The 26,279-nt window shown below is 37.6% G+C and overlaps 1 protein-coding gene and 1 long non-coding RNA gene across 2 annotated transcripts in view; one reads left to right on the top strand and one right to left on the bottom strand.

Annotated features, from left to right (window-relative positions):
* Window positions 1-261: 261 nt before the first annotated feature.
* Window positions 262-26,279, bottom strand: part of LOC123877654 (muscle segmentation homeobox-like) — a 32,021-nt gene continuing 6,003 nt past the window's right edge. Inside the window, exons 2-3 of the mRNA XM_045924501.1 lie at window positions 2,308-2,495; window positions 262-706 (exon numbers count right to left, since the gene is read on the bottom strand). Coding sequence (XP_045780457.1) covers window positions 458-706; window positions 2,308-2,495 — 437 coding nt within the window. The 3' untranslated portion in view covers window positions 262-457. The remainder of the gene's footprint in view (window positions 707-2,307; window positions 2,496-26,279) is intronic.
* Window positions 15,166-17,490, top strand: LOC123877662. Its single transcript, XR_006798638.1, has 3 exons — window positions 15,166-15,178; window positions 15,914-15,915; window positions 17,322-17,490. It is a non-coding gene; the product is annotated as an uncharacterized LOC123877662 (long non-coding RNA).

The following is a 26,279-nucleotide window of genomic DNA, read 5'->3' as shown; positions in this document are numbered from 1 at the left end:
GTTTTAACGTACCTTTAGCTGCTTTAGCAGCAGATAGTACTTAAAAATAAAAAGTAAGTACGTAGTACACACTGACTCTATCCTACACATATTGTTTCTCAGAAAATAAGTAACGTCTGGCGGTCCTAGGATTTTGGACCATCCTATATCCCTAATCAATATTGCATAAATAAAATTAAGTACTGGCACAAAACACCACAGATTTTAAATAAATCACTTATAGTCCGTGCATCCGATTATTTTAAAAATTAAAATCACTTTTGCTAGTTCATGTATCCAATTAATTTAAAACTTATTTAAAATCACTTTTATATTACATAGTCTGAGTATCCGAATATTATATTAAAATCACTTTTACTAGTTCATGTATCCGATTTTAAATGTCAAAATGACAGTTCTGTCCGCCATGTTAGGAAAATGGCGGTTGGTTGTCACGCGTCAAAGCGTGATCCTGACGTCAATGTGGTTGTAAGGAGTTGAGGATATTCATGTTTATCGCATGCTGGTGGGACGGGGGGCCTCCTAGGAAGCTCAGCTGGGGCCTTGTCGCCGCAGCCATCGCTGCGAACAACGGCGGGGCCCCTCCACCGCCAAATAGCGCAAAGGATGGCGGCAAAAGGGGCCTTGCTGACAACCGAAGTTTTTCGATTTCAGCTTCTTGTAACCGTTTTGCTTTTGCGCGCCGATTCTGGAACCATATTTTGACCTGTAATTGAAAAAAGGTTTACTTAAAAAAGGCAGTTTATAGCGGCAGTTTAAATTTCAACCCAAAAGTAATCTAAAATTCAATAATAATGTTCTTATTAGTATAAAATCTTCATAATCGTACAGGCATTATTTTGGCTTAAATTTTGAGTTTTATGTGCCTATTTGTTTGCGTGTAACCTCATGAGAACTCTTTGATTTTACGGAATAAAAATTAACTTATTTATCTCCGGGATGCAAGCTATCTCTCCACTAACTATAGCTAACTTTCGTCAAAATCGGTTAAAAGGGATGGACCGTGAATAGGTTACAGTTAAATACAATGTAATCAATAGATACCTAATAATAATCCATACTAGTATTATAAATGCAAAAGTGTGTATGTCTATCTGTCTGTCTGCTACCTTTTAACGGCCAACAGTTTAACCGATTCTGACGAAATTTGGTACAGGGTTAGCTTATATCCCGGGGACGGATATAGGCTAATTTTTATCCCGGAAAAACCCATCCGCTTAACCGATTTGTATGAAGTTTGGCACTGAGCTAGCTTTCGTCCCTGTAATTGACATAGGCATTTCATCCCGGAAAATCAAACAGTTCTCACAGGATCTTTAAAAACCTAAATCCACGCGGACGAAGACACGGGCATCCTTTAGTAATATATACCATGCCAGTGTATGATTTTGCAAATCCCAGACATTAGCGATTAGATACCACTTATCCAGACGTTTAAGTATAGTATAATGAATGGTATTATATATTTAATTAATTAATTATTTCTTCAACCTCGAAAATTTATTCAAATGCGAAGGTGCGGTTTTGGAATCAATAAGCTAATCTAGTAATGCTAATTTTCCTAGTTAGCAATGTTTATTTGCGCGTATTAGAAATTATAATTGAGTAAATTAGTTGATTCAATCAATTATTTTTACATATTTGAACATTAAATTATCTGTGTTGACATCATGAAAGATATTCACTGATGAGCACATAATTTAAAGCGATTGAGTTAATCAATTTATGAAATTATTTATTAGTATAGGTAATTATTAATTTATTACTTGCGTAAATAACAAAAAAATATGTGAATTGTGCCGTATGGTGATCGAAACAAAATTTAACATAAAGCAAAATTTTATGCAAAATGTATTTCGTTTTCGCACCATTTGGTTCGAAATTGTTTAGAGAAATCTTAGAATTTCATATACACGCTGAAATTCATGGTTGTTTTCCCGAAACGAAATTTTTTGTCACATATTACAAGCGATTTAAAAATATATAAAAATAATAGAATCAAAAATGAAAAGATTATTTATTCATTTACTAGCTGATGCCCGCGACATCGTTCGCGTGCATGTAGGTTATTAAAAATCCCGTGGGAACTCTTTAATTTTCCGGGATAAAAAGTAGCCTATGTGCTAATTCAGGTTATAATCTATCTCTATTTTCAGGCCAATCCGTTCAGTAGTTTTTGCGCGAAGGAGTAACAAACATACACACACACATACACACAAACTTTCCCCTTTATAATATTAGTGTGATTAGTGTGATAATATTAGTGTAAAAGTGTGAAGAGATCAAGAAGAAAAAGATTCTACTAACCTGTGTCTCAGTGAGTCGTAGAGATGACGAGAACTCGGCTCTCTCCGCGATGCTCAAGTATTGCTTGTCCCGGAACTTCTTCTCCAGGGCGAGGAGTTGCTGCGTCGTGAAGGGCGTTCGTGGCTTTCTATTAGGCTTGTGCTTGCGGAGCTGGCATCGGACTACTGGAGGACCCGTTGGTGGACCGGCTGGGGACAAAATGAGGATATCAAAACCAAGGACTACTTAATAATTTATTTCTTCTTGTCCTTGAATTATTAATGCAAAATAAATTTTGCATAAGTAAATAAATATTAAAAATGTGAAAAAAAATCGAAAAAAGTCTTGTTATTTTTCCTGGCGAAATCATAAACATTCCTTAAACCTGACTTCATTATTTTCCAAATTATCGTAATTTACATACTACTAGAGTGCTAACTACAATAATTTATGTGTGTGTCAATACACGACACAGTAGTCAAATAAATTGATTACTTTTCGGTATATGGGACCATTAACATAAATTAAGTTTAAAATAAAACTCTAATTATAATATACAGCGTAATAAATACATCCATTTATCATTCGATAATTGTGTAATTAAGAAATAATTCATATTTTGTCATTTTATATTCCCTGGGGCCATGTACTAAAAAAATTACGAGACATATCACTACGGTTAATAGCTTAATCTGGTGACATAAGGGCTGGCTCATTTTTCCTCAAAGGATCAGCCTGGCTGTCCAGTGCGGAAATGCAGCCGGTATTCTTGGCACCATTCCACACGGGCATGATTTGTACAGTAATTAGATAAGGCTAGCTTTAAGTTTAATTGCAAGGCTAAGTACTAAGTAGTAAAACATCATTTGTAGGGTTTCAGAGTTGAAATTTTCACAGAATATTGCGTATTTCTATTACCGACTAGCTGTGCCCGCGACTTCGTTCGCCTGGAATAGTGACTTTTCGGGCAGCATATTTTGAATTACATATACCGTCGTTTGGGTAGCTAATAAAAATGTTCGCCGTGATTCTTTAAATTGCCATAACTTTTTTATTTATGAACCGATTGACATGAAATAAACACTAAATGTTAAGTGAAGCTTACTACAATATATTAGTGAAAACCGTATCTAAATCGATTAAGCCGTTTCTGATATTAGCGTGCACAAACACACAGACAAACAGACAAAAAAAAATTAATTACAATTTCGGGTTCGGCATCGATATAATAACAACCCTGCTACTTTTTTTTAATATATTTCCATTGTACAGACACCACTTTTCAACAATTTTATTATATGTATAGATATAACAACAAATAATAAAAATCTGTCCATCCACCGTCTTGAATTTTTTTTTTTTTAAATTTCTTGTTCGATGGTACGGAACCTTTCATGTACGAGTCTGACTCGCAATTGACTTTATCCCACATATTTTATTCCTCGGAATATAATTTCCTGACGTCTGGAGGTCCTAGGATCTTGGTCCAATATTAATTAAATACCTTAGCTTACCCTAGTTCCCTGGTAATTTAATTCTTTCACCAAAGGTTTTTGTAAGAGATTGCTTCAGCAATAAAGCCGCCTATGCACTCTCATCTATAGTTTCTTCTGTGTTTTCTGTATTATACGAGTATGTAGATGAATGTTTGCAATGAAGAATTCTATTATATAAAAAATAAGAGTTTTGTTGTTTAAAATAAATTCCTATTTATTGATTTAAATCGCACATAAACAACAAATGTTTCTAATAGGTCAAGAAACTATTATGGCGTTAGACTGTTAACTAATTCTAAAGTCACAATAAAGTCAAAATATTTATAACTTGGAAGTTAATTTATGAATATTCATGCGGCAAGTCTGAACCGCTTGCGTGAATCTTTTATTCACGGCAATTTATGCATTCACCGCACATACGACAAGACAGTCGCCAAAAAAGAATATCCGGCTGAGTTGGTAATTTTTTATTTATTTATAGATTGCAGCATGGATACTAGCTTTGAAAAAATAGTTTAAAAAATATTTTTCGTTTATGCCTTGTGGCGTCATTGATTGCCTTCCATACAGCGTGACGCTAATAATAATAATTAATTATGTTAAAAATAACGCGAAATCTATTTTTTCTAAATTATGCATTTTCTAATAATGAATTCTAGCCCCATAAACTACCGCTATATTAAACATCACATCATTATACAAGGAACCAAGGACTTGATTTGTTATAATCCGCCAAACCAAAGAAATCTGTATGATGCAACATGCAGCATGCGACATGCACCGCCCGCCCTCCCATTGATAAACATGCAGGAAAAGCCAGTCACCAAGCAAACAAACCACCACGCAGCACCACACAAATCCCAAAACCACTCGACGCACGTTTCGTTCCGACACCGCAGCATGCTCTGGAGATGTAGACCTTACAATGCCTGATTGCAAAATGACGAAAGTGGGAGGGCGTACGGTGCATGTTGCATGCTGCATGTTGCACCATACAGATTTGTTTGGTTTAGCCGATTATAGCAAATTAAGCTTTTGGTTCCTTGTATGCAGTCATGGACTTCCGCAAAATAAGGCCTGCTTCTATACTACATCACATCATTTTATTACTACAGTCCAAGACGCTATTAGGTTGACTGGAGATCAATGCTCAACAGTGGTATTGATGTGAATAAGGCTCTCGGAGTCCCGAAAACAGTAGGATTTTCGACTTCGCTCTAAAATGTTGTTCTAAAATAATTTCTAAAAGAAAAAAAAGTAATTTGTTCTATAATTTTGTTCTCAATTGTTAGCAGGCAGCCAACTGTCAGCGGCGAATAGAAGTGGTATATATATGTCTTGTGTGTGCGCAGGCTCTAACATACCAAAAGTCAACCGCGGTGACATTAGGCAGACACAGAAGGTTAGAGTAAAAATAATGACGCGAACGCGGTAACCAACGTGAAGGAATGAAAATGGGAAATCATAAAATTACCTAATAGGTACCTACTAGGTAGGTAGGTAGTACTAATTCTTTAGTAACTGTACCAAATAATTGTATTGTCCAACCATAATTTCATAACATGATTCCGAAAGTTTTTAGATTTGAAAAAACACTATATTAAACAACGTTTGCGGTTATTATACAATTGGCTTTGTATTCAGTGGACTACCACTGAATGCACTGTCGCGAACTATCGCGACAGGTCGACATGGCAATCGGGGTGGTGACGCGGGACGCCCCGCACACCTGCATAGTCCCCGCGCTAACCCAGTGTGGGAGAGCGCAGGGACGTGCGGGTCCCCCGCCGATACCCCGATTGCCATGTCGACCTGTCGCGAACTATTCATTGTTTATGTACCTAAGTACTTATTGCATTTTTTTTAAATAAAAGAGCAACTACTGAGTTTCTTGGCGGCTCTTCGCAGAGGAATTTACTTTCCGAACCGGTGGTAGAGTCTAGGTGGTCGGTAAAATATTATTTTTATAACTTAACTGACATTTAAATGAATAAATTATCATTTAATCATTAGTTTTTATTTAAATATACTTTTGGCAAAATAATGTAGGTACGTAATGCAAGTCTAAGAATTCTTTCGGAATACTACATAATACCTAGGTATATATTATAGTCCATACTTAATATTATAAACGCGAAAGTGTGTCTGTTTGTCTGTCTGCTACCTTTTCACGGCCCAACAGTTTAATTGATTCTGACGAAATTCGGTACAGAGTTAACTTATATCCCGGGGACTGACATAGGCTACTTTTATCCCGGAAAATCAAAGAGTTCTCACAGGATTCCTAAAAACCCATCCGCTAAACAAGCCGCTAAACCGATTTGTATAAAATTTGGTACCGAGGTAGCTTGCGTCCCTGTAATTGAAATAGGCATTTTATCCCGGAAAATCAAACGGTTCCCACGGGATCTTTAAAAACCTAAATCCACGCAGACGAAGTCGCGGGCATGCGCTAGTATTAAATAATAGTCAGTCGAGGACGAATACAGGTTTTAGTGGGTGCAAGCCCCACATAACCTCTCCGTTTGCCTGATGGAGGGGTATGCGTCAGGCATTTCCTGTGTATTGAAAAAAAAAGGTGGGTAAATGTTACAGTAAATTAGCAATCTGAGTATAATTTCTGGTTTACCAGGTATGTATTAAATGCGATAAGTTTTTATATTAAGCCTATGATAATAAAATAATTCATATAATTAATAATGCAAACCTCAAGTTATTGTTATGATAATGTTCTTTGTATGCAATCTGAACAGTTAGTTACACAAACACATATCACTCATTCGAAACTAAACTACGTGTAAAATTGAAATTTATTCATATTAATTATAATAATTACAGCGCTAGTGCATTACGGAGTCGGTATAGACAGCGAAGAACTCACGCAGACGACTGACTTTTGAAGAAAAGTCAGTATTTTTGAAGAAAAGTCAGTCTGCGTGAGTCAAATGCTAAATTGACTAACGCATTAATTAAACGTACTTATATAAAGCGAGGTATCACTCTCAGGGATAAAATCCGGAACAAGGAAATCCGCAGAAGAACAAAAGCGATCGACATAGCTCAAGGATTAGCAAGCTGAAGTGGCAATGGGCAGGTCATGTCTATCGTAGAACCGACGGCCGATGGGGCAGACGTGTTCTGGAGTGGAAACCGCGTACGGGCAAGCGCAGTGTGGGACGACCTCCAGCCCGCTGGACCGATGACCTGAAGAAGGTGGCGGGGAGCGGGTGGATGAGGAAGGCGGAGGAGCGTGTTTGGTGGTGCGCTCTTGGAAAGGCCTATGTCCAGCAGTGGACGCTTACAGGCTGATGGATGGATGGATATAAAGCGAGAATTAAAAGCTAAATTTGCTATAATCCGCTAAAAAGGGCGGATTTTATAGAGAATTATAGCAAATTAAGCTTTTGGTTCCTTGTAAAACTTAGGGTGTGTGTGCACTCATTCATATTCGTTTTCGTTAAAATACGATTCAAAATGGCCGCAAATAAGTACAAAGCGTACGTAAACGGGCGGTCACTTTGAATCATATTTTTACGAAAATATGAATACGAATAAATTCACAAACACCCTTGCGCTGACTTTTTACCCGACTGCGACAAAGCCAAAAGGAAGGGTTATGATTTTAGCAGTCTATGTATGTATGTGTGTATGTTTGTATCCAAATTCTGTGTGTTCCACCGTAGCGCCTAAACTACTGGGGGATTTTGATGAATGAGGTGTCAATCGATTCGTCGTAAAGGTCCGGGTGACATACGCTACATTTAATACGAAAAAAATTGACCTAACGGATGTTACATGAAAAAAGTGGGGGTCTCCAAAATTTTTTTTCTTTTGTATCAAGTGGGAAATCAAATGAAAGAGGAGAAAATTCCCAATTCATGAATATAAATGTACTACAACATTAAAATATACCAAGCGACAGAAAATCAATTTGCTATGACGATCGCAGTCGGATTTTAGTTTTCAACTCTATGTTTGAAATGTACCACCGAAGTTATACCTATTGTATTTATCGGCAGTCTGCGATAGACATTAACTTTATGTCTGATTGTTTACGCCTGTTTTAACCAAATCAATCGTTATGTTAATTCTTCAATTTCCTGTAGGCATTGTTTTAATTCATGAATCTCGGCCGTTGATCTCTGACTTAGGTATAATTATGTGACCTTTATTTGCAAGCATAATGTACTGCCGGCGACGCTTAGTCCTGCTATTCAATTATCATCATTATCATTATCAAACCGATTGACGTCCACAGCTGGACAAAGGTCTCTCGTTGGGACCCTACGATAGTTCTAATAAGCATAAGGGTGGACTTAGTCTGTGTTGGTGTTGGCTGCCGGGCGGGCTCTGCCTTTTTGGAGTGTTTTTTTGTTAAAACTGACTGGAAAGTGCACTAAGGGGGTGCCGTGCGTATGTCGGCGAGCGCCGGCACAGACGGGGTCCATACTTGCATAGTTTAACTGACTTGTTACAAATAACTACAAACTTGACATTGGCTAATCTTTGTAAAGCCAGACGAGAGACAAAAAAAAGAAAAGCATAAGTGATTTTGTAAAGTGGTGTTAATAAAGAAAAAGAATACCCGGCTGAGTTTGTTGTGGGCTCTTCTCAGACTTGGGCGCGTTTGGAACCCTCGTAGCTTTAGTTTTAAGTTACGTAATTAATTATCACCACTATATCACACAATAACAACTCCGACCATCAAAAGAAGTAGGTACAGTAGTACCTAGGTAGAGCTTGTCTGTTTTGAAATGACGCGCCCCACTACATAATGTTGTTGACTTAGATGTGTAAATTACGGTACTACTTGGAATAAATGATTCTGACTTTGACTTTGACTTTGGACTTCCACACGTCATGGTCTTGCACCACACCGCCGCGATTCGAGCAGCTCCCTGCGACTCGTTTGATGTCGTCTGTCCACCTATAGGTAAGTGGTTATAGTGGTTCCAATTTGGGGTTGGAACCACTATAACAGGGGGTGGTACTACTGGGGGTGGTACCTAGTGGTGGTTTTCCAACACCGCGCTTTCCGGTGCAAGGTCGCCATCCTCGTGATCTCAAAGTTTATCGGTTTTTAGGGTTCCGTACCTCAAAAGGAAAAGAGAAACCCTTATAAGATCACTTCGTTGTCTGCCTGGTTGTCGTGTCTGTCAAGAAAACCTATAGGGTACTTCCCGTTGACCTAGAATCATGAAATTTGGCAGGTAGGTAGGTCTTATAGCACAAATAAAGGAATAAATCCGAAAACCGCGAATTTGTGGTTACATCATTAAAAAAAAATTAAGATGTGTTTCAATTTTCAAATTAAGATAACTATACTAAGTGGGGTATCATATTATGAAAGGGCTTTACCTGTACATTCTAAAACAGATTTTCATTTATTTTTATGCATAATTGTTTTGCATTTATCGTGCAAAATGTCGAAAAAAATACTCGATCACGGGACCCTCGGTGCGTCAGTTGGCCGGTTTTTTTTAACCCCCGACCCAAAAAGAGGGGTGTTTTAAGTTTGACGTGTGTATCTGTGTATCTATCTGTCTGTGGCATCGTAGCGCTTAAACGAATGAACCGATTTTAATTTAGTTTTTTTGTTTGAAAGGTGGCTTGGCTTGATCGAGAGTGTTCTTAGCTAAGAAAAAAAATCCAAAAAAAATTGGTTCAGCCGTTTAAAAGTTATCAGCTCTTTTCTAGGTTCTTGTAACCTTCACTTGTCGGGGGTGTTATAAATTTTTGATTTACACTTGTTTAAGTAATATTTTCCGACAAATCACTCACAGTTAAACTAGATCGTCTGATCCGTTTTCACGACACACAAACGGAACTCTAGCGCGAATAGTAATTAATAATAATTAACATTGTTTGATAGCGTGCTGGCAGCAATAACAAATCGTTTCACAGAATAACTGCGAGGACGCATGTCTGTAAAAAGTTCAGGAATATTATCTCTGCATCGCGCCTCCATACACATCAGATCACGTCTTGAATGCCAATTTAAGATCTTAGGCCAAGCATGAGTGCCCCACATACACGTAAAGTCAATTGTTTTTATCCCAGAGACTAAAATGACAACTAGAAATGTCAAACTTAAAAATAATGATACCAGCTTAGCTTAGCAACAAGTGTAAATTAAAAATTTAACTAGAAAAGAGAAGGAAAAGAGCTGATAACTTTCAAACGGCTGAACCGATTTTCTTGGATTATAGCTAAGAACACTCACGATCAAACCACCTTTCAAACAAAAAAAACTAAATTCAAATCGGTTCATTAGTTTAGGAGCTACGATGTCACAGACAGATACACAGATACACACGTCAAACTTATAACACCCCTTTTTTTTGGGTCGGGGGTTAAAAATAGTTCCTCATGGTTCCGGTTTAGGTTAAAATCGTGAATAAAATATTTTTTGTGCATAACGATTTAATCAAGCCATACTTATTTCATTTGAAACTTCCAAATAGAGCACCTGTTTTGAGGCCGCCATTTTTTCTCAAGATGTTTTATGTTACACGTGCTAATATTTTAAAATCGGTTGTGATTTTTTCTCATTATTATCTAAGATATAGAGAGCACCTATGTGCAATATTTAAAGACTGGAACCCATTGAGAAAGAGTTCTTGTAAATTTCTCTCCTATGGGGGTGAATTGGGGAATGAAAGTTTATATAACAGTCTGTTATTTTTCAAGTTAAAAGTTTGTTATTAATTTGAACTCTAAGCAAAAAAAAAGCTTTTTAACCGACTTCAAAAAAAGGAGGAGGTTCTCAATTCGTCGGAATCTTTTTATTTCGAAGTCGGTTAGTGAAGAAGTATAGTGTTTCAAGGTTGGAAATCACCGTCACCAATTTTCGAAAATTCCAGTCGAGTGAAACCAGCGCGCTAGTACACTTATAGACTCTCGTAGTAGATAGGTAGATAAGAAATTTAGCTGAGATTCGTAAGATTTTCTCTCCAACTACCATCACCATTTGCATAATTCATCGTACAGATAACAATAATCCAATTAAGCGGCGACATTGAGAACTAAATCCCAATAATTGGCCGCCATTACGCGCCCGAAGGGAGCTGTCATCGAAACAAAATGGCTGCGGGAAATAAATACGTTTCGGAACGGATATTATATCTTCATTAGCGTACAGTTCGCATTGATACGTCTCCTAGGATCTAGGATCTAGATGTGGGTATTGAACTATTGAATAGTTTGTATTTTATCACTCTTGCGAAGGAAGCTCTTTGCTTTATTTGTACCTTTTTGTGCCATTGTATTGATACCGCATAAGTTGGATCTCTATATGGATTATTGACTGTATAATCGTTGTGTTTTGACAGTTTTGTCGATTCGTAATTTTTTTTTTAAGAACTTGAATATTTTTTGGTTTTCTTTATTGTAACGTCGATTTCCAGAAATTCCAAGCGAGTGAAGCTATATGGCTCGTCAGCTGTTAAAGCTAGCACGTACAGCGAGTAAAAATCGCGCTATTCATTCTGAAACACTTGCAATCATAATGCAGATACCCGCACTTGTATATAATTTTCGGGACAAAACTCTGTGATTTGACCTGTCGCGTATTATATATACCTACTATAAAATAGGTTCTGAGTTCTGACGTCTAACCAAAAAACACCATTATCGTAAAATATACCTTATAGCATTCGAAATAGAGTTTAAAATTCTATGTATTGCTTTTAGCACAAAAATGGCAGGCTTCAGTAAAAACTTGAAGTCCGTTGACTGTATAATTTTGTGCTCGCCTTCGACTTCTTATCGCTTTATCAACACAATGTTTGTCCTTTTCTCGCAGGTATTGAATCGTTCGTGTACGAGAGGGACAGCGATGCAGAAAAACGCTTTTTATCGCTTTCCACGGCGTTTAATTCCCTTGTATGCAATAGGTCATTTGATATTGTATATTTTATAGCAATTGATATTTATAAAACAAACATAATTATTATTATGAAACTCTAGATAAGAAAAGCTAATACATAGCATATAATATGGTATTTTAAAAAGTGAAGACAAATTCTTATGCATGTGTGTGTGACACCATAAGCGTAGCGACACAGACTATAAAATATATAAAGCTTATAAATGTTAGCACGGGATTTGTACACCTACATTCACAAGCAAACTTCAAAGTCTCGATCACCGGCGTAAGGTCGCCGACTTATCGGTGTTTTATAGGATACTAGGTGATGCCCGCGACTTCGTTCGCGTGGAGAAATAATGACGCCAAATAACGTGTCGTGCGTGTACATGGAATGTCGACGACATAAGGATGGAAACTCGCCCGACGTCTTGCGGTTCGGTGGTAAAATGGTGAAGGGGGGACAAGATCGAAAAGTTCCTGTGCACACTCTCCGAAATATCACACTTCACACTAATATTATAAAGGCAAAAGTTTGTATGTGTGTGTGTGTGTATGTCTGTAACTCCTTCACGCAAAAACTACTGGGCTGAAAGATTTTAGAATGGAGATAGATTATACCCTGGATTAGCACATAGGCTACTTTTTATCCCGGAAAATCAAAGAGTACCCACGGGATTCCTAAAGACCCATCCGCTTAACCAATTTTTATGAAATTTGGTACCGAGGTAGCTTGACATATGCAACTTTTTATACTTACCGGAAAATCAAACAGTTTCCACGGGATCTTTAAAAACCTAAATCCACGCGGACGAAGTCGCGGGCATCCTCTAGTTCTAAATAAATGGTGCAACACGGTCCAAAGTGCGTAAGAAAATCAGCATGGCCGCCGCGCCGTTGGAAGTCGGACGAGTGAACAATTTCACAATTTGTCCGCGCGGTTTTTGCGCGCCGATAATTGGCAGTCACCTGCGGCTACCCGCCGGCATAGCGGCCCTAATATGGCTGCCCGCTCAGCCCTGCTTTTTGCGCCCATCTGACAAATGTGTAATTATTTATTTAATATCATCCGTCGCTACCAATTTGGACGCAATTCGCATGCCAGACTCCTGGGTTTTTACTGGGGCGTCCGAAATTTTCTTTTTTAAGAGCTTCGTACCCGAAGAGTGCCAACGGGACTCTATGACTAAGCCTACGTCCATCCATCTGTCTGTCATCAAACTGTATCTCATGAACCCTTATAGGTAAAGAAAACCTTAGAATAGGAAGAACGAAGAATAAGAAGAGGTACTTAGAGAGTTGAAATTTTCAGAGAGTATTTATATTGCCGCTATAATCTTGTACCATGGTAAAGAGCCCTTCGTGTGTGAATTCGATTCGTAATTGACCAGTTTTTTTACTAAAATGGAGTTTAACCAAAAACAATCATCTTGATCATCAACTAATAGACCTACATGGCTGGACAAGTGATGATGCTAAGGTGGAGCGCGCTTGCCTAGAATAGGAACCCATATTAAAAGTGGAGGGCTAAACTGATGCCAGAAGTAGGTACTACATTGAATTATAAGCACTTATAATTCAATGTTCAAAGGAGCTACTGGACTTCGTCTGTGGTGGCGTTTGCTGGCGCGCGTGTTGTGACTTTTTGGAGTGTTTTTTGTTAGAAGTGGCCGGTTTTTGTGTTCTGCTGGTGTTTATTGGTGGTGGAACTGACTGGGAAGCGCTCTAAAGGGGCGCCGCGTGTGTGTCGGCGGGCGCCGGCACAGACGAAGTCCATACTTATACATATAGTTTCCCTAACTTGGGGCCATGGAGTCTTAGTGCAAAGAAATTTTTACGAGTCATTTCACCGCGTTTAATAGCCTCATCGGGTGACAGAAGGGCTGGCTCATTTTTTGCGCAACGGATCAGCCTGGCTGTCCAACGCGAAAATGCAGCCAGTATTCTTGGCACCATTCCACGCGGGCATGATTTGTATAGTAATTAGATAAGGCTAGCTTTAAGTTTTATTGTAATATTTTTAATCATTCAAATTAAAAAAAAAAAAAAAACTTGTAAATAACCACAAACTTGACATTGGCTAATCAGTGTAAAGCCAGACGAGAGAAAAAAAAAGGAGCCACTGGATTCAGGCAACAGGATTCTACGCAAGCCCTTAACGACGACGACGACTAAAATTATGCCTTTGTTATAAAAGCGTACGAAATGGATCCGCCAAATCTCGGCAACGTAAGGCCGAATTTCGGCATTTGTTTGTTAGGTAGAATCTGCGTTTTCAAATTCAAATTCAAAATATTTTTATTCAATTATACTTTTACAAGTACTTTTGAATCGTCAAGAGCATCTACCACTGGTTCGGACTTTCCTACCGAACCAGCAAGAAACTCAGCGATTGCTCTTTTCAAACATTCGGCTCATCATTACTACGTCCGCACTTCACAGCAGCTGTTTGTCAATTGATCAATTCAGTATGGTATGAAACGATTAAGGAGTTAATACCCATTTCGTTTGGTGTAATTGCTGAAAAAACAAAAAGACAGGTGGACTTTATCTAAACAAGAAACATACTTTTAGTAAAATTAAACTAATTCTTTCGACGGAAATTGTCTGGGTACCTGAAGGGTATTTTATAATTGCTGGGATTCATTCATATTATCAGCTTTGATGACCTCCCTGGCATAGTGGTAAACGCTGTGGTTATATTAATGGGAGATCCCGGGTTCGATTCCCGGGTGCCCTCTCAGAATGAGAAGGGTTTAGGGCTTAAGCCATAGTTTGCAGCGCTCAGTGCGGATTGGTAGACTTCACACACCTATGAGAACATTATGGAGAACTCTCAGACATGCAGGTTTCCTAACGATATTTTTTAGGGTTCCGTATCTCAAAAGGAAAAACGGAACCGTTATAGGATTTGTTGTCTGTCTGTGCGTCTGCCGTGTCTGTCAAGAAAATCTATAGGGTACTTCCCGTTGCCCCAGAATTAGGAAAGGCAGGTAAATAGGTAGCACAAGTAGCAAAAATACCGAAAACCATGTTTTTGTAGTTACATCACACAAAAAAAAATTAAAATGTGTTTCAATTTCCAGAGTAAGATAACTATACCAAGTGGGGTATCATATGAAAGAGCTTTACCTGTACATTCTGAAACAGATTTTTATTTATTTTTATGCTTAATAGTTTTGATTTATCGTGCAAATGCCGAAAAAAATATTAAAACGTATTGCTATTGACTAAGCTGCGCTATAAAGCATAGAAGGACTGCAATAAATTTATAATAACCACTCGTTAGCCAAGTATTCGCCAATTAAAGTTGAAACAAATTAAGTATGTTAGAGGCACGCCGCACCTTCCAGTTATTAGTAACCGATCTGACGACGGACCAGTTTTGCGTTACTCTATTTCAATTTCACTATTTAAGAGGGGTCTCTCCGTCACTCGCTCCATACAAACGTAGTTCCAATTTCATTTGAATACTAAGCAACCAAAGTCCATGAAATTTTGCAGACATATTCTAGAAACTAACATCTGTGTCTGTGGCGTTTTAGATTTTTCTAAAAATATGTAGTTTTAAAATTACAGGGGCTCTAAGATTTGTATGTCAATTTTTAAGACCGCGTAACTTTGAAACCGAATATTTTAACAGAAATCTGGAAAACCACAGACGTAAATATTAGTTTCTAGAATATGTCTGCAAAATTTCATGGACTTAAGTCCATGAAATTTGGTTGCTTAATATTCAAATGAAATTGGAACTACGTTTGTATGACGCGAGTGACGAAGAGACCCCTCTTAAGGCTGTTTTACAACGAAGACGTTTGAACACTTAGGTGGTCTTGGTCCTAAGGTGCTTTAATGGACCTCTCACTGAAAGATGTAGAAGACCCCTACTTGATGGATAGATCACATCAAACGAGTCGCATGAAGCAACTGGATTTGAAAGAAAGAAAGTAAACTTTTTTAACCCCCGACCCAAAAAGAGGGGTGTTATAAGTTGGACGTGTGTATCTGTGTATCTGTGGCATCGTAGCTCCTAAACTAATGAACCGATTTTAATTTAGTTTTTTTTTTGTATGAAAGGTGGCTTGATCGAGAGTGTCCTTAGTTATCCAAGAAAATCGGTTCAGCCGTTTGAACGTTATCAGCTCTTTACTAGTTACTGTAACCTTCACTTGTCGGGGGTGTTATAAATTTTTAATTTACACTTGTACAATTTGTATCTTCTTTCTTTCTTCACTTCTAGTACCTATTAGTAAAAGTAATATAGTAGTCCTATATATCGTAATAGACTACTATTAGTATTAGTATTTAGAAAGGTACAATGTTTCTCACGGCTTGATGGTGCCTTTTCTAGCCGTGTAGCCATCGACTAGGTTCTGGAAAGTTGCCTATTGACTAAGAATCCGTAATTGCTAGGCTTTTAGGTAAGTAGAGTCGTGTTTAGCCAGAATCCCTACATAGACTCGTTTATTTACAACAAGCTACAAAGTAGTCAGCGCCTGTGAAGTTAAACAAGTACGCTAAAGAAATTGAATCAAAAATCTAAATACATATTAACGGAATTAGGTTTTTCGAAATCCCGTAGGAACTCTTTGATTTTCCGGGATAAAAAGTAGCCTGTGTTGTGTATGTCCGGGATGTTTTTTAAGTGCGGAAACCAGCCCAGAGAGAAGAAGAAGTAGCCTATGTGGTAATTCAGCCCGGCTAGCATGGGCAGTAGATAAGAATTATATCCCCCGATTATATCCACTTATGTCATAGAAATCAGTGGATATAATCGGGGATATAATTTTTATGTACTGCCCATGCTAGCCGGGCAGGGTATTATCTATCTCCATTCCAAAATTCAGTCAAATCTGTCGAGTAGTTTTTGCGTGACGGAGTAACAAACATACACACACACATACACACAAACTTTCGCCTTTAGAATATTAGTTTGATTAGTATGATACATCGTTTTGTGTTTTATATTATGTGTTGGATCAACCAAATATGGTTCAGAACGAAATCTGAGTAGGTACTAAAATCTAAAGTTAGGTTAGGTTAGATTAGAACATAAATATTCATGTGCCCGGCCGCATATTAGACCGTGTCTCGACTCTCGAATCCATACTATAATTAGGTATAGGTATTACCTCTCTTATCTCTCATTTTTTTAAACAATCAGACTGACTGTTTAGCGCAGAAATGCATTTTTAATACCATTCCACATGGGCGTGATATGATTTTGTACATTAATGATTAATAAGATAAAGCTAGTTTAAGTAATTTTTATTGTAAATTTTTCAGTTGAAAAGTCTGTTTGTATCCGTTTTCTAAAGAGCACAAAAACATAGCCACTCGAACATACTTTTTACCAGACATACCTAATTGAAATGATCGTCCATATAATTACGACTTAATCCAAGATTCTTTGAAATCTGAAGATATTACGCTAATTTGTTCAGATTTCAAAGAATCCGTAGCACGATGCGTGCAGGTGCCTTATTTAGCAAATGATTACCGATATGTCTCATTTGCATACATCATAGAATACTGAATACACATAGAAGTGGTGATGGGACGTGTGTGCTAGTCGATTGCGATTATACAACGTTGACCCAAGTTGGTATCTGGATAGGTGACCGACTTTAGGGGTCCTTTGGCCTTTTCGTTTCCCGTTTACTATCACTAAGGTAACTAAAACCTAAGAATCGCAATCTCGTTCTCTTAGTGAGTTGTATGTGGAAGAATCTGTGAACCCACCGCATTATTATCCTAAGAGAACTCCTGCCTTTATGTGATTAATGGAAAGGAGTAACGACCCTCAGCAATGAGGTATACGGCCATTACGACTATTAAGAAGAAGAATAGAAGTGGTACAAGATTGTAAGTTTGTTGACACACAGATGTTCAGTGACATATCGGTGCTATAATTTAAAAAATTAAAAGCAGAAAATATTTGTGTAACGTTACAGTTTGCGCAATTTAATAAGTTGCTAGAGGTACTTATAAGTTTTCGCGCGAATATTTTTTAAGTCTCCCGTGAGAATTCTAATTTTCTAAGACAAAACTCGCCCCTTTGTCTGTATGGATTTAGGTTCCCATTTTAGGGCACCCCTAGGATAGATACCTATAGCTATTTACTCAAAAAATGTTTCCAAATTTCGAATCTGAAAGTCCACCGGTTTAGGCTGTGTGTTGTTTGTTAGTCAGATAACTAGATTTAAATTCTGTGGCATAGCATAGATAATATGTACATACACAGCCCATTAACTTCATTTTCTCAGAAAGTAGGCAAGATTTAGACTCTGCTTCCACTTACCTGATTAGTACGTAGATACTTAGTAATTTGCATACGCTATAATTATTGTTAATTTGCATTTTTTGTCATACCTGTATGTCATGTTCATAGTTACCCACTACGTGATGGTTAATTAAAACGTCGTTCGTTTCAAATGGATTCAAGAACCACTTCTATTAGCTTTTTTAGAGTTCTGTGGTAAAAAGGCCAGCAACTTTATTTTCTAGGAAAATAGATAAGATTTGGACCTAGCCCCTAGTTATAGCTATTAGTACGTACCTACCTGATCATTTGCATATGCAGTAGGTAATTAGTGTTAATTTGCAGTTTTTGTTAACAGGGCTCTCTCCGTCACTCGTTTCATACAATCGTAGTTCCAATTTCATTTGAATATTAAGCAGCCAAAGTCCATGAAATTTTGCAGACATATTCTAGAAACTAATATCTGTGTCTGTGGTGTTTTAGATTTTTCTAAAAATATGTAGTTTTAAAATTACAGGGGCTCAAAGATTTGTATGAAAATTTTTAAGACCGCGTAACTTTGAAACCGCATATTTTAACAGAAATCTGGAAAACCACAGACATAGATATTAGTTTCTAGAATATGTCTGCAAAATTTCATGGACTTTGGTTGCTTAGTATTCAAATGAAATTGGAACTACGATTGTATGAAACGAGTGACAGAGAGAGCCCTCTTAAGCAAATGAACCATTTACTTGCAACGTGATGGATCGAAGAACTAAGCTCATAATTTTTTGTACGTCGATTTTATTAAATTGACGTAGATACAAAGAAAATCGGTCAAGTGCGAGTTGGTCTCGCACAGGAAGGGTTCCGTACAAGAAATAACACTTATTATATTTTAATTTTCATGGCGGCAATTTCGAAATTTTTAGTAGGTAAATGTTTGTTGTTGTTGATATAGCGGCAATAGAAATACACAATCAGTGAAAGTTTCAGCTCTCTACCTATCATGGTTCACGAGATACAGCCCGCTGACAGACAGACGGACGTACAGCAGGATCATAGTAATAGGGCCCTGTTCCCTGCTCTAGTGTCGACTAATTCTCACAAATTAGTCGATACCAGAGCTAATTTCTTAAACTGGACCCTTTCAAGTAAAAATTATATAAACCTGTGGGGATGATACTGCCATAAGCACAAGCCAAGCCTACGTTGTCGGGGTGGATTAACTAGTATCAGAATATAGTTTGATTTCACAGATTTTTCAGTTTCCAATAGGTATAATGCAGTAGGTAAGTAGGTATAAAGAAAGTCTCTTTTCTCAGTAAGTACAGTTACTCGCCACAACAAACCATTGAGGACTGGCAACTCGGTGTTGCTAATTGCAACTAATTGCAACTTCTCGAAAACACCAACGAGCTCATTGAACTGTCAATCATCGGGTTGTCATTTCCGACGGGATTCCTATCAATGAATGATACTCTCAATGAATCAGTGGACAATAAGTAAAAACTGAATCGCTATTCTAGGGACGCCGTTAATAAGGGATTCTATTATATATAGGGTGGCTAGGATTTCTGTTTTTGAAGGACTTTTCCTGATTTTAAAGCCGTTGCTGTGCCGAAAATTGCCAAGTGATAATTTAAAAAAAAACAAGACTACCCTACCAAAAAACCAACTAAAAAGCCAAGCCGCCTTATTGGTGTATGGAAAAACTCTAGTATCACTCGGGATGCTATAAGGATTCTTACGATAACCTATACATATAGGACCTTAGTAATCATCATCATCATTATCAACCGATAGACGTCCACGGCTGAACATAGGCTTCATGTACGACTTACACATGCTACGGTCTTGCGCCGCCGTCATACAGCGGCTGGCTGCAACTCGTTTGATGTCGTCTGCTCACCTAGTGGGCTTTCAACCGCTAAACCACCTAATGAGTCTTTAAATATTCCATAGTAAGTTAATATAAAATATTTAAAGATTCATTTTGAAATTGTAGGGTGCTATTTTTAGTCTTTTTTGTAGTTTTTATTGTTAGTTTTAATAATTGTTGTGCTTTTGGCTTACTGAGTAATTAATTTATTTGGTATAGATTTTATGCAAAGAATGTCTTAGGTTAAGTTTTACTATTTAGAAGTTTTAGATTAAGCATGTTGAGTTAGCCTGTAAGTGAGTATACATTGATAGTCCTAAGTTTATATAAGTCGTCATACTTACTTTTCTTTGTATACCGTTGGCTTCCTATTAAATAAAAAAAAAACCCTTTTTCTGCGTTAACCATCATAGCTAAACGTGCTGCCAAGCTAAACTGGTAATGGGCAGGGCACATAGTTCCAAAACTTCTAGTGTTCCAGTGGTAGATGCTCTTGACGATTCAAAAGTACTTGTAAAAGTCTAATTGAATAAAAATATTTTGAATTTGAATTTGAAACACGAAGACGTTGGAGTCCCAAGCTGCCAGAATGGTGTCCTCGCACCGGTTGGTAGCTATATCTATCACACTATAAAGGTGAAAGTTTGTATGTGTGTGTGTATGTTTGTTACTCCTTCACGCAAAAACTACTGGACGGATTGGGCTGTTTAGAATGGAGATAGATTATACCCTGGATTAGCACATAGGCTACTTTTTATCCCGGAAAATCAAAGAGTTCCCACGGGAATTTTAAAAAACCCACATCCATGCGAACGAAGTCGCGGGCATCAGCTAGTTGGTAAATAAAAAAAATTGTTCCTTAAACCACGTGTCCTGTTTTATTCTATACCAAGATAGTTACCCTACTGGATGTATGGACGAAACGTCAACATTGTCAACTATGTAATGATTGTATATTGATTGCAACTGGAATGGTTTTTCAAGTATTTAAGTTCTATTCAAGTTGCTAATAATAACTAAGAATAATAAATATTAGGTATACAATCGAAGATTATGTAATTATATAAAAGAGCGTGGATTTGACCTGAAACTCGCTCCAGCAATGCGCGGGACTTCGATTACTTTTATAATGGCAAAATATTGTATATTAAATTTTTGAAAAGAGCAACCGCCGAGTTTCTTGCTGGTTCTTCTCGGTAGGAAAGGCATTCCGGACCAGTGGTAGATGCTTTTGGTGATTCAAAAGTACTTGTAAATCTACTTGAATAAAAATATTTTGAATTTTTAATTAACTTGTTTACGTTTACTTCTCTCTCAACAAACTTTTAACAACAATTTTTATAACAACTTTTAACAATTAATGTGGTCCAAGACCTAAACAATTAACGTTATTTAATTGTTTAGGTCTTGGCCGAAGACCTAAACGATTAAATAACGTTTATTATAACATATTTTTATCCAAATATACTTCCTTGTTATGATAGAGAAAAATGGTGATGACAAATACCTACTGAATGTTTTTCCAATTTTTCTCTATGAATACTTACTGGTGTTACAGTAAGAATAATATGTCTAAAATGAACGAAATTTTATTGTTTACGATGACCCATATTTGTTAAAAGTGTACTGATTCTTTCACAATCATTGAAAATGTAGAATGTGCGAGGGAGAAGGAATTTTAGCTAATCAGTGGTTTAAATTTTGGCATTCAAGAGGTTGAAAAATAAATTGTATTTCTCGTTTATATGAACATTGAACTACAATGTAGTAATGTTTATGAAAATAATTTTAAAATTGATTTTAATTTTCGTTAAAAGTACAACCTCGTATATATAACTCCAATATAATCGTTTCGCTCAAATCGATTCGTTATTTAACCGATTATTCAGTAGAGTAGATTAATTAAACTCAGCGGCTCTCGTGTCGAAGAGAATTGATTTAAATTTATTACCAATCGCGATAAAATATTACCTACTTATTAAAAACTTCAGTAATCACGCAGAAAACTGCGACAAAATGATTACCTACGTTTTGTGAAAGATTAAAATGTTATTTTTTTATTTATTTAAACCACTTATTTATTTCATATATTGTTTTTACAGAATAAAAGTACAGAGAATTTAAGAGGAGCGTCTACTTGTAAATTTTCATACAACAAGTGTAAATTAAAAATTTATAACATCCCCGACAAGTGAAGGTTACGTAACTAGAAAAGAGCTGATAACGTTCAAACGGCTGAACCGATTTTCTTGGATTATAGCTAAGAACACTCTCGATCAAGCCACCTTTCAAACAAAAAAAAAACTAAATTAAAATCGGTTCATTAGTTTAGAAGCTACGATGCCACAGACAGATACACAGATACACAGACACACAGATACACAGATACACACGTCAAGCTTATAACACCCCTCTTTTTGGGTCGGGGGCTAAAAAACGATAAGTAACGTTTTTCTCAACGTAAATGTAGTATAATTTTCATAATTTTTTGAATGATCTATGCTATGCTAGTTCTTTTAAGGAAATATTGCTGTTGTAAAAAGTTGCTAGCGTCTAAATATCCATATTTTTGACTTAAAAACTTTCTTGAGTACTTATATTTTAATTTAGTTTTATACATTTAACTATACTAAAATCTAAAATACGAAAAAAATGAAACGTACGAGCCTAGATTAAGGCGTACTGAATCTAATGAGACCAAAATTGTCTAATTTTGTAAACGTTTGGAGGAGTAAAAATAAAAACGTTATCACCCGAAACAATATTTCAAGATATTTAGATTAGATTTGTCATTATGTTGGTTTGTTGTATAGCTATAATAAGTTAACTCAGTGCCCGGTTAAACCAATTGTGGTTTTTGTGGCGCTGAATGTTACAAAAACTCTCTGTATATTTTTTAAGTTAATAAATATATATTAAAAAAAAGAATAAGCATTTATTATGTGGCGGGCGGTGCAAATCGCATGCTGTGTGTTGCACCATACCTACAATTCAGCGAATTATAGCAAATAATACCAGCAATATATTAGGCTTTTGGCTCCTTGTAAATAAACATACACAGTAATGGTCCAAGATTGGCATCTTCGACCATTATTTTGCCGCCAGATCTTCCTTATTTTCTAAGAAAGTGAATTTTCTCAATAAGTAATGTCTAGCGGTCTTGGGATCTTGCTCTATAACTGTCAAATACTACCCATACTCGGGCAATGAATCTGCATTTTCATTAACCAGTTAAGATCGTAGTCAAGCGACAAAACTGCGATCGATAAAAAAAGCTATCGTTAATGGCTTCAATCATTAAGAAATACGCATCATTCCGATAGCGGAGTACTGGGAAGTATGCGCGCGCGCAGGTAAGATGAAACAAATGAAGTCCCTCAGGAAATCATAATTGGCTATCAGTTTCTTAAACGATATCTCTGTGATCGCATTTTTAGAGGACGTAAAAACATGATTTTGCTCCGATTAAGCAACTTCGCTTTGATAAAAGTCGGTCAAGTGCGTGTCGGAGTCGCACACAACGGGTTCCATACAAGTTTTTTTTTTTTAATTTTCATGGCAGCCATGTTGAATTTTTTTTTATTTGTTATCATAGCGGCAAAAATGGACATTCTGTGAAAATTTCAACTCTACCTATTACGGTTTACTAATCTACAACCCATTGATAAACAGACGGAGTGACAAACGGACGGACGGTTGGACGGACAGCGGAGTAGGTAGGTACAGGGTGTAACCAGAACGCTAGCAAAAACTTAGCGTTATTATTATTTTTAACTAGAGGATGCCCGCGGCTTCGCCCGCGTGGATTTCGATTTTTTTAATCCCGTAGGAACTCCTCAATTTTCCGGGATAAAAAGTAGCCTATGTCCTTCTCTGGGATGTATCCCAAGTCTGTAGCAAATTCCATTAAAATCGGTTCAGTGGTTGGGCCGTGAAAACGTAGCAGACAGACAGACAGACACACTTTCGCATTTATAATATTAGTATGGATATGGATTATTTTTTTCGTAGTTTTTTATTGTATCTTATCAGTACCTAATTATCAGTACTTGGCTTCGTTTTTGATAGGGTTCTGGTTACACCCTGTATATGCATTCAAGTAAATATGTAATTTATATGTAATCAATTAAGTTTCTAGCAATTTCAGTACCATCTGACCCCAGTTTTTCGAACTAAGTAAGTGCCCTGCTCATTGCCACTTCAGCGACGCAAGCCGTCACTCTTCGTTCACCGACGGCTCATTTCTGATTTGATCACGTAGAGAGAGAAGCATAGCTCTCTCCATCGCTCGCTGAGTGACTCTGAGTGTGACCTACATCATCATCATCAACAACAAACGATAGTCGTCCACTGCTGGACATATTATAGGCCTCTTATATGGACGGTATAATATGGGAACCTTCTAGTCAAGAGTGAATAGGCAACTTCTAGGCAAGCGCGCTCCATCTTAGGCTGCATCATCACTTGCTAGCGAGTCTGATTGCAGCCAATTCTATATAACTAATTTAAAAAAAAAACGGTCTTGCGCCGCCTGAATTCAGCGGCTCCCTGCAACTCGCCTGATGTTGTCCGTCTAACTAATAGGGGGTCTTCCAACGCTGCGTTATCCGGTACGAGGTCGCCATTCAAGCACCTTGGGACCCCAACGTCTATCGGTTTTTCAAACTATGTGCCCTGTCCATTGCCACTTCAGCGTCGCAATCCGTTGAGCTAAGTCGGTTACTCTGGTTCTCCTACAGATGTATTCATGTCTGATTTGATCACGTAGAGAAACACCAAGCATAGCTCTCTCCATCGCTCGTTGAATGACTCTGAGTGTCACCTTTACCATCATCATCAACAACCGATAGGTCCACAGCTGGACCTCTTATATATGGATGGTATAATTTGGGTATTGGGTACCTTCAAGTCAAGAGTCACTTCAGCTTCACAATCCGTTGAGCTAAGTCGGTTACTCTGGTCCTCCTACGGAGCTCCTCATTTCTGACTTGATCACGTAGAGAAACTCCAAGCATAGCTCTCCATCGCTCGTTGAGTGACTCTGAGTGTCACCTTTACCATCATCATCAACAACCGATAGGTCCACAGCTGGACCTCTATGTGGATGGTATAATATGGGTATTGGGTACCTTCAAGTCAAGAGTCACTTCAGCTTCGCAATCCGTTGAGCTAAGTCGGTTACTCTGGTCCTCCTACGGAGCTCCTCATTTCTGACTTGATCACGTAGAGAAACTCCAAGCATAGCTCTCCATCGCTCGTTGAGTGACTCTGAGTGTCACCTTTACCATCATCATCAACAACCGATAGGTCCACAGCTGGACCTCTATGTGGATGGTATAATATGGGTATTGGGTACCTTCAAGTCAAGAGTCACTTCAGCTTCGCAATCCGTTGAGCTAAGTCGGTTACTCTGGTCCTCCTACGGAGCTCCTCATTTCTGACTTGATCACGTAGAGAGACTCCAAGCATAGCTCTCTCCATCGCTCGTTGAGTGACTCTGAGTGTGACCTTTACCATCATCATCAACAACCGATAGGTCCACTGCTGGACATAATCTAGGCCTCTTATATGGACGGTATAATTATGGGTACCTTAAAGTCAAGAGTGAATAGGCAACTTCTAGGCAAGCGCGCTCCATCTTAGGCTGCATCATCACTTGCTAGCGAGTCTGATTGCAGCCAAGTCTATATAACTAATTTAAAAAAAACAGTCTTGCACCGCCTGAATTCAGCGGCTCCCTGCAACTCGCCTGATGTTGTTGAATAGGGGGTCTTCCAACGTTGCGCTATCCCGGTGCAAGGTCGCCATTCAAGCACTTTGGGACCCCAACGTCTATCGGTTTTTCAAACTATGTGCCCTGTCCATTGCCACTTCAGCTTCGCAATCCGTTGAGCTAAGTGACTGAGCGTGACCTTAGATTACTATTCCAATCAACGATTGCCGAACTCTACAAATTTTATCGCAACATAAAATCGTGAACCGAATCAATAATCCGTAATTAATTTAACAGCCGATGACAGAAATTAACGAGCGGAGGAATGTTCGCCCATTAATTACACAAGGTGTTGCCGACAGACAAAGGTGTCTTGTCTTCAAGTTTATTTAGTGACTCATTAACTACATAAACAACTAAAACTATTTGTTACTATGATTTAGGACTTTTTAATATCCATACGTCGTTGCGTAGTTACCTACTTAAGTTCCTTAAATGTTTACTTAAGTTATTAAGAGGCCGAATTGATGATTGAAAATCCATGGATAAACTTCCAAAAGTATTATGTAATGTTATGTAAGATTCCAATCCGCCTAGCCACTTTTCTTTTGAAGACTGGACGTCTAAACTCTAAAGTCGGTCATCCATGTAACGACTTTTCTCAACGTTGCTTAACTTAAGTTGACTGATATGTGCTGTCACAACTAAGGCCAAACATCAATCACTCTTTATGATAACTATTAACAAATTCTAGTAAGAACTAGGTAAAAATCTCAAAATTTTCCTAGTAG

This window comes from Maniola jurtina, chromosome 24 (genome assembly GCF_905333055.1).
Source record: "Maniola jurtina chromosome 24, ilManJurt1.1, whole genome shotgun sequence".
In the NCBI taxonomy this organism is placed as follows: domain Eukaryota; kingdom Metazoa; phylum Arthropoda; class Insecta; order Lepidoptera; family Nymphalidae; genus Maniola; species Maniola jurtina.
Note: the sequence above shows the minus strand (reverse complement) of the source record. Positions and strands in the feature narration are given on the sequence as shown.